Source organism: Procambarus clarkii, chromosome 56, assembly GCF_040958095.1.
Source record: "Procambarus clarkii isolate CNS0578487 chromosome 56, FALCON_Pclarkii_2.0, whole genome shotgun sequence".
Classification (NCBI taxonomy): domain Eukaryota; kingdom Metazoa; phylum Arthropoda; class Malacostraca; order Decapoda; family Cambaridae; genus Procambarus; species Procambarus clarkii.
The window spans coordinates 15,853,466-15,863,465 of record NC_091205.1 but is presented as its reverse complement, the minus strand read 5'-3'; the positions used below and the strand labels follow the sequence as shown (position 1 = coordinate 15,863,465).

Below are 10,000 nucleotides of genomic sequence, written 5' to 3'. Positions count from 1 at the left end.
TATACTTTGAGGAAGGGGAACCACGAGGGAGGGGGAGATGTCTCAAGAAAGATCAAGTCAAACCCCAAATGCAAATTTTTCTCTGGTACCCGTGTAGGAGACTTGAATATATCGCCTTCATTTGTTTTCTTCTGAAAGTGGTCTCTCTCTTCTTGAGGGAATAGTTTATTGGATATCAGAGAAAATGAAAGTTTTTTTGTTAAAATAAAATATTATATTGGAAGCCGACAGTAATGTTCAATTTTTCCCTCTGAGTGCATAAGAAAGTTTGTAATGAAATGAGCGCCGGGCGTCTGGTGTGTCAGTCTCTTGTCTTAAGGTCGCTTGTAAGGCAGGGAGGTCTTCCAACCACGCCTGGCCCATTCCTCGCCACGCCGCCCACTCCACGCCACCCACTCCACACCGCCCTCGCCACACCGCCCACTATAGCACTCCCACACGCCCCGTCGGTAGCAGTCATTCACTCTGGAGGAAAATAGCGTCCAGCGGCCGGAAAATGTGTCGTATCGGAGGGCCAGTGGGTAGGCGGGGAGGCAGGGGCGGCGGGTGGAGACCGGGCCAGGAGTGGGCAAGGGTGATATGGGCGGCGGAGTGGGTGGGTATAGGCTAGGGTGGAGTGGGTCGTGAAGAAGGGTGGGTCTTGGGCAGGAAGGTGGATGGGATAGGAGTGAAGGACGATGTAGCAGTATGCCCCACTACCTAGCCAGCATCAGATGGTGTGGCTGAGATGTGGGTGTCGACACCCAGGCCAGGTGTGGGTGTGGGTGTCGACACCCAGGCCAGGTGTGGGTGTGGGTGTCGACACCCAGGCCAGGTAGAGGTGTGGGTGTCGATCATGGTGTATGTGGTATCCATGAGGACGCTTCTCTTCAACACTACTCACTATCGCCTCATAAACACCACATGAGTAGCCAACGTCACGTTATATATAAATAACAGACAAGAATATTTTTGTTGCTATCGTCTTGATAGAACACTCAGACGTCCGGTATTTTGTCTTTACAAAGTTGACGTTTTGGTCAAGTTGACATGTCCAGCGGAATATCACCTTTGTTATGTTCTGCAGTCAGGCTTTCACACGGAGAGGGACCAGGCCTAAGAATCTAGTCCCATTTTGGGACCAATATAAAAAAAAATGCGTGTGAAACTCTTAAATATCGTTAGATATCACATATAGCTATGACCAAACATCTTACATTGACCCCTAATTGACGAGATTGACCTTAGATGAAACCAGTTGACCATATAAACAATCACCTTACCCCTAATCACCTCACCATGACCACAAATGCAACACCATGGAACCATAGTAACATGACCATGCTGATTGAAATTGAAATTTAAATAAGTTTATTGATGTAAAATCCACACAAAGGGATGAGGTAGCTCAAGCTATTCTCACCCCGTTCAGTACAACGTGTTAATACATACATAGACACACATCACAAACAATAAACATATTACCAAACATTCTGAGAGATAAACATCTACATTTCCTCCTTTACACAAGTAGTATGGTATCAGACATACACACAAATACTTTTATGACCTAGGTATGATAACCTGGTGAAGACGGTGAGATAACCTCAAGCTACGCCTTGTGACCTAGGTATGATAACCTGGTGAAGACGGTGAGATAACCTCAAGCTACGCCTTGTGACCTAGGTATGATAACCTGGTGAAGACGGTAGGATAACCTCAAGCTACGCCTTGTGACCTAGGTATGATAACCTGGTGAAGACGGTAGGATAACCTCAAGGTATGTCTTGTCTCCCCACAGCCGTCTCCGGAGCTGGAGTTCCCCCACGGGGCCGTCATCGCAGCTCGGTGTGAGAGGCCGGGCAAGTACAAGCTCCTTGGAGACTCTCGACTCACCTGCACCAACGCTAAGTGGACAGGAAGATTTCCCGTCTGTATCCACACTAACTACTTCTCCAACTACTCCGGTGAGTTGGATTACTAGTTTTTTAGCCGCGCTAACTACTCATCCGTCTTCTACAATGAGTAGTTGGATCAGCTTGTTAGATTATGGATTGTAAATTGTTAGATTTACTAAATCCTCTTCTATGGGGTTTAATTATGTTGTTATAGCCGCGCTAACTATTCATCCGACTTCTACAATGAGTTGGATCAGCTTGTTAGATTATAGATTCTAATTTGTTAGATTTACTAAATCCTCTTTCATGGGTTTAATTATATTGTTATTAGTACTTTAGACATATTTGGTCTAAATGGGGTAAAGTAGAATTATAATCTTAATTTTAAAAAATGATACCTTTGGGGTTAACCCGTGGATAACTGAGCTTTAGATAAAATACATAATCACATTTGCATACTAATATGCAAGTGTGATTATAGTTAAATGTAAACATATGACCTTTGCTGCCTCTTGGCGGAAAAGAATTGAAAAGTCATGTTTTCTATGTTTTCTATTGTTAGTCATGTTATTTATAAAGATTTCAGTATTTATATTTATTAGAATCGGAATATTCTCATTGTGAATATGGAATTGGAATATCATATTCTCTCCTTCCTTTTCCCTTGTTCTTGGTATGAATCTTTCTCTCCTCAGTCTCTTGTGTATCTCCGTTTGATATGTTTTATCATTTCCTGGACTGTTTTTCCTTCTAAGATTTCGTTTTCGTTTCGAAAACGCGCAGCGTTTTCTGCCCGAATCGCTGCGCGTACTAGTGGCTTTACAAGATTGTAAATACTATGCTATGTATTCTCTCAAACCCAATGTACCTTCTTGTATATAAACAAACAAATAAATAAATAAGATCTTACTGCCATTGCATCTTTACCTGTTGCTTTCTTATGTTCAAGTAATCCCATTTTCTATATTCTACTCTCATGCCCCTCTGACCTCTTTTCTTTTGGTGATTGTTTACGTTCCGTCACATAATCAAAGACCAGGACACAGTGATCACAGGCTCCAGCGGTATTTTATGTTCCAGGTTCTTGATTGCTGCTTCCTCGTTCTGGGTAAATATCAGGCCCAGTAGGCTTGGTGTATCTCCTGCCCTTCCTCCTGTGGCATTATTTTACATGTTGTGTTCAGATGTTTCTAACCATAGCTTCTACTAACTTTGCTCCCCACGTTTCTTATCCACCTTGGAGATTCCTCGACTCCTAATCGATCTCTTCGTGAATTAGGTCCCTCGATAACTAGTGGTTGATCTCATTATGTGTGCTGCTGTTGCTGCTTTCTGCAGTTCATATGTGCATGCTTTTGTGTGTGTGTGTGTGTACTCACCTAGTTGTGCTTGCGGGGGTTGAGCTTCTGCTCTTTGGTCCCGCCTCTCAACTGTCTATCAACTGGACTGGACAGGACAAGTTCCTGAGACTATTAGGCTCAGGTGTACAGGTTCCTGAGCCTATTGGGCTCAGGTGTACAGGTTCCTAAGCCTATTGGGCTCAGGTTTACAGGTTCCTGAGCCTATTGGGCTCAGGTGTACAGGTTCCTGAGCCTATTGGGCTCTATCATATTTACATTTGAAACCGTGTACGGAGTCAGCCTCCACCACATCACTGCTTAATGCATTCCATTTGTAAACTAATCTGACACTGAACAAATTCTGTATAATGTCTGTGTTGCTCATTTGGGTACTCAGTTTCCACCTGTGGGGACAGGTTCGGTGTGATATCAACCCCCAGATCTTTCTCTTTGTTTGACTCTTGCAGGAGTTCACCTCCCAGATGGTATCTTGTGTTCAGCCTCCTGCTCCCTCCACCTAATTTCATTACATTACACTCACATGAGTTAAGCTTTAGTAGCCATATTCTGGACCATTCCTCCCGCTTGTCCACTCGGCTTGTAATCTCCGTAGCGTAATTACCTAAGTGTAGTTACATGATGAGAGCTACGTTCGTGGTGTCCCGTCTTCCCAGCACTCTGTCATATAACGCTTTGAAACTACTGACGGTCTTGGCCTCCACCACCTTCTCCCCTAACTTGTTCCAACCGTCTACCACTGTTTGCGAAAGTGAATTTTCTTATATTTCTTCGGCATCTGTGTTTAGCTAGTTTAAATCTATGACCTTTTGTTCTTAAAGTTCCAGGACTCAGGAAATCTTCCCTATCGATTTTATCAATTCCTGTTACTATTTTGTACGTAGGATCATATCACCTCTTTTTCTTCTGTCTTCTAGTTTTGGCATATTTAATGCCTCTAACCTCTCCTCGTAGCTCTTGCCCTTCAGTTCTGGGAGCCACTTAGTAGCATGTCTTTGCACCTTTTCCAGTTTGTTGATGTGCTTCTTAAGATATGGGCACCACACAACTGCTGCATATTCTAGCTTTCGCCTAACTAAAGTCGTGAACAATTTCTTTAGTATATCGCCATCCATGGATTTAGAAACAATTCTGAAGTTAGAAAGCGTGGCATAGGCTCCTCGCACAATATTCTTTATGTGGCCCTCAGGTGACAGTTTTCTATCTAGAACCCCCCCTAGATCTCTTTCTTTATCAGAATTCTTTAAAGATTTCTCACATAATTTATAGGTTGTGTGAGGTCTATGTTCTTCTATTCCACATTCCATATGTGGAATAGGAGAACATAGACCCCAGGTGTGTGTGTGTGTGTGTAATTACCTAAGTGTAGTTACAGGATTGAGAACTACGCTCATGGTGTCCCGTCTTCCCAGCACTCTTTGTCGTATATCGCTTTGAAACTACTGACGGGTTTGGCCTCCACCACCTTATCACCTAACTTGTTCCAACCGTCTACCACTCTGTTTGCGAAAGAAAACTTTCTGATATTTGTCCGGCACCTTTATTTCCTTAACTTAAATCTGTGTCCTCTTGTTCGTGAAGTTACTGGTTTCAGAAATTCCTTTGTCAATTTGGTCGATTCCTGTTAGTATTTTGTAAATGATGATCATATCTCCTGTTTTTCTTCTATCTTCTAGATTCGGTATATTTAATGCATCTAGTCTCTCCTCGTAACTCTTGCTTTTCAGTTCCGGAGCCATTTTTAAATAAACTGGAAAAGGTGCCGTTGCATCTTTTTCAGTTTCTTTATGTGCTTTTTCAGATTTGGGCACCATACAAACTATTCAAATTTTGGTCTCACAAAAATCATGAACAGTTTCTTTAGTATTTCACCCTCCATATAATTAAAAGCAAGTCTGAAGTTGGTAAGCGAGTCATACGCTCCTCTCACAATGTTCTTTATGTGTTCCTCTGGCGACAGCTTACTATCCAAGACCACCCATACGTCTCCTTCTTTATTAGAGTTCTGTAATTCCTTTCCACATAATTCGTAAGTTGTGTGTGGTCTATTTTCTCGATTCCACATTCCATAACATGGCATTTATTCACATTGAATTTCATTTGCCACTTCAAGCTCCAAGCACTTACTTTAACTAGATCAATTTGAAGGGCAATACACTCGTCTGCGTCTCCTGTCTTCCCCAGTATCTTAGCACCATCCACAAACATGTTCACATAATTCTGGTTTCCTTCTGGTGTGTGTGTGTGTGTGTGTGTGTGTGTGTGTGTGTGTGTGTGTGTGTGTGTGTGTGTGTGTGTGTGTGTGTGTGTATGCATGCATGTATGCGTGTATGTATGTGCGTGCGTGCGTATATTCAAAGTGTATCTTTTAAAAAGAACAAGGTAGCCAAAGCGCTTTGCAGGATGAAAGGGGATATTTACTGACTGGCGCCATTGTGTAAACAGTCCCGCGCGCGCGGTGCATTGTGGGTCTGGGTGGGGGACGGCGGGAATCCCGGGGCTAAAACCCCACAACAATACCATTTTCAACAGAGGGTAAACATCGAGCGTTTTAAAGGATTAACAAGATCTGCTTTTGTTAATTTTCCCGCGCGACACAACTGCCGCTGGATTATTTCCATAGTTATAATCTGAAAATAGTTTCCACAAAGTCTAATCCTCCATGACTCGAGGGGGGGAACATGTTGGAACATGTCGAGGAACTCAACGCCATTCTAGTTAATGTTCTAAGTAGATAAATCAATCAACAAACAGTTAATGGCGTATAATATAACAATTGACGGTGTAGATTTATCAAATATATAATTGTGTTTGACTGGTGATGGTCACTTGGACTTGAGTCGAGGACAAGTTGCTTTGTCGCCACCTGTAGCTGCCTGTGGCGCAGGTATAGTCACTCCGGGCGCAGGTATAGTCACTCCGGGCGCAGGTATAGTCACTCCGGGCGCAGGTATAGTCACTCCGGGCGCAGGTATAGTCACTCCGGGCGCAGGTATAGTCACTCCGGACGCAGGTATAGTCATTCCGGGAGCAGGTATAGTCACTCCGGGCGCAGGTATAGTCACTCCTGGCACAGGTATAGTCACTCCGGGCGCAGGTATAGTCACTCCGGGCGCAGGTATAGACACTCCCGGCGTAGGTATAGACACTCTGGGCGCAGGTATAGTCACTCCGGGCGCAGGTAGTCACTCCGGGCGCAGGTATAGTCACTCCGGGCGCAGGTATAGTCACTCCGGACGCAGGTATAGACACTCCAGGCGCAGCCATGTTGGCCGGGCAAATAGCTTTTACCTGAACATAACCGCCTGTTATTGTAGCAATGAGCGAGGCGTGGGGCCCCGTCAAGCAGTCAGCGCGCGCCACTATACTCCCGGGTCCGCACCTTCCTCAAATAAATACGTTTTCAAACTCCAGTATTGTTATTTTTGTATTTTGATTGTCGTATTGTAGGGGTTTCCTCCACGGCCCTTGGGGAGGGGAGGTGGAGCGGTCCTGTCTGGTGGGGGGGTGGTGGGGGTTCTGTCGGAAGACGGGGGAGGGGTTTGAGGACCCTATTTAGAAGGGGGGTTGGGGAGGGGTCAGCCCGTCCTCACCAACCAACCCGTCCTCATCAACACCAACCCGTCCTCATCAACCAGCCCGTCCTCATCAACCAGCCCGTCCTCATCAACCAGCCCGTCCTCATCAACCAGCCCGTCCTCATCAACCAGCCCGTCCTCATCAACCAGCCCGTCCTCACCAACCAGCCCGTCCTCATCAACCAGCCCGTCCTCATCAACCAGCCCGTCCTCATCAACCAGCCCGTCCTCACCAACCAGCCCGTCCTCATCAACCAGTCCGTCCTCATCAACCAGCCCGTCCTCATCAACCAACCCGTCCTCAGGGCATCACCCACCTCCTGCAAATATCAGTAATTGCCAACAGAACCTAATCACCTGGCCTAACCAAAATTAGGTCTAGCAACTCATCACATTCTGATATGTAATAATAACAGTAACTTATAATTGAGAAAATACAAGTGTGGAATACGCAGTACGTTAAAATTAACGAATACGTCTTAGGGGACGGCCGCCGCTTGGACGAGCCTAGCATGAGGACAGATGACAAGATATATAAGAAACTGATTATGACATGAATTTATATACATTTTCGCAGCTTAAGCTTTTTAAGTCATATGTGTGTCTTGTCTCCCCTGTGTGTTGGGAGGAGTGTGGTGTGTGTTTTTGGAGATATATGGGTTAGTCTTCCCATGTTATATTCCCCATATGTACCTCCAAGTCCTCCCTCCCCCCTCCTCCAAACACCTCCAAGTCTTCCCTCCCCCTCCTCCAAACACCTCCAACTCCCCCTCCCCCTCCCCCTCCCCCTCCCCCTCCCCCCTCCCCCAAACACCTCCCCCCAAACACCTCCAACTCCCCCTCCCCCCAACACCCCCTCCCCCTCCCCCTCCCCCAAACGCCTCCAACTCCTTCTCCCCCTCCGCCAAACACCTCCAACTCCCTCACCCCACCCCCTGAACTCTGTGACCCATTTCTACAAACCTCACATCTTTAACTCTCCTCCAAAACTCCCTCACTAACGTGTTATCTCGCTCCCCCTGCCCCCTCCCTCCCCTTCGGTGCAGCGGACGACTCCCCCCCGGCGCTGGACTGGTCGGTGGCGGGGGGAGAAGGGGTGCTGGACGTGGGGGGCTCCCTGGTGCTGCTCCCGGGTTCCATCCTCCACCTGGACTGTCTCTACCCCAGGGTCCACGGCAACCCCACCTGGGGCTGGACCTCCAACTACCGCCAGTACCCCACAGGTGAGTGGCGGCGCCATACGGTCACTCCAGTACCCCACAGGTGAGTGGCGGCGCCATACGGTCACTCCAGTACCCCACAGGTGAGTGGCGCCTCCACACGGTCACTCCAGTACCTCACAGGTGAGTGGCGCCTCCACACGGTCACTCCAGTACCTCACAGGTGAGTGGCGCCTCCATACGGTCACTCCAGTACCTCACAGGTGAGTGGCGCCTCCACACGGTCACTCCAGTACCTCACTGGTGAGTGGCGCCGCCATACGGTCACTCCAGTACCTCACTGGTGAGTGGCCAACCCGTTCTCGCAAATTTAATAAGTCAATATTGACTTATCAGTTGCGTGCATAGGTGACATACTAAACATAATAGTTTCCCTTGAAAAGCTTCATAGAAAACACCGACCTTACCTAACCTACTTAGTATGTTAAAATAAGCATCTTATAGCTTCGTAATTACAATTATTACTTAACCTATCAACGGTATAGGTTAAGTAATAATTGTAATTAAACCGATCGCACCCATTTACCGCTACACATAACACGAAGGCAATTGTGACCACAATTAATTTTGAATTGAATTGAAATTTGAAATTGAAATTGAAATTGAATTTTTGAAATTGAAATTTTGTGAAGACTAATAAAACAAGCCATTGGTGTAAGGTAATTAGGTGAAAGTGCTAAGCCAGTATGACTATATAGTACTTGGAGGAAGGTCTGAGGACGGTCCCCACCGTCCTTCATAAAATGGCTCACATATTGGTACTTAACAGAACACAACTGTAGACGGATCAGCACTTGGCCACTGTGCTTACCTATCAATGCCTCCCTATTAGTGACTTAGCGGGACTGAGATCGAGCTCTTGAACCCCACCTCCTAGCGTCTGAAGGTTTCAGGTGTGTTATCTGGTAAGTTTGAACAATTATAGCGAGAGTAGTAGCGATATCATAATTATAAACTATACATTAATGACCATGATAACCATCTTCATTACATTCTTCTTCTTCTTCTTATTATTATTATTATTATTATTATTATTATTATTATTATTATTATTATTATTATTATTATTACATTGATGAAGACATAAGGGGCGTTGTATTCCCCGCTTCAACAATTGCAATTAAAGTTGTGCGCGTGTCCTCCCACAACAGGTCCGTCTGCCTCAAAGACTTTGTTGTCCAAGTGCTTGCCTGTGATTGTGTCGTGCCCCCCCCCCCCGCCCACTTACGGTACACAGTCACGTCTGATTTAAATGTGTTACTGATTTAAAGTAAGACAATGTGCTAGTTATTAGGTTAACCTGACCTACCCTGACCTGACCTGACCTTCCGTGACCTTCCGTGACCTAACCTGACCTGACCTTCCCTGACCTAACGTGACCTTCCCTGACCTAACCTGACCTTCCCTGACCTAACCTGACCTGACCTGACCTTCCCTGACCTGACCTGACCTAACCTTCCCTGACCTAACCTGACCTGACCTGACCTACCCTGACCTGACCTAACCTGACCTAACCTGACCTGACCTGACCTTCCCTGACCTAACCTGACCTGACCTGACCTAACCTTCCCTGACCTAACCTGACCTGACCTAACCTTCCCTGACCTACCCTGACCTGACCTAACCTGGGTGCATGTAATTACCCAAAGTCTCCTAGCATTACTTAAGTAATGAAGACGGTGGGGAAGGAATGGTGCCCAACCACTTGTGGACGGTCGGGGATTGAACGCCGACCTGCGTGAAGTGAGACCGTCGCTCTACCGTCCACCCCCAAGTGATTGGGCCAGACATAATGATTGGTGGTTGTGTTGTGTATGGTTGTGTAAAGGATCTTCTTCTTGAGATTATCTTCTTGAGATGATTTCGGGGCTTTAGTGTCCCCGCGGCCCGGTCCTCGACCAGGCCTCCACCCCCAGGAAGCAGCCCGTGACAGCTGACTAACACCCAGGTACCTATTTTACTACTAG

At 46.2% G+C, this 10,000-nt stretch overlaps 1 protein-coding gene across 1 annotated transcript in view; it reads left to right on the top strand.

Annotated features, from left to right (window-relative positions):
* The window catches only part of hig (hikaru genki), a 140,647-nt gene that overhangs the window by 108,485 nt on the left and 22,162 nt on the right, over positions 1-10,000 (top strand). The window contains exons 6-7 of the mRNA XM_069305766.1: positions 1,781-1,946; positions 7,860-8,036. Of these exons, the coding sequence (XP_069161867.1) occupies positions 1,781-1,946; positions 7,860-8,036 (343 nt within the window). The remainder of the gene's footprint in view (positions 1-1,780; positions 1,947-7,859; positions 8,037-10,000) is intronic.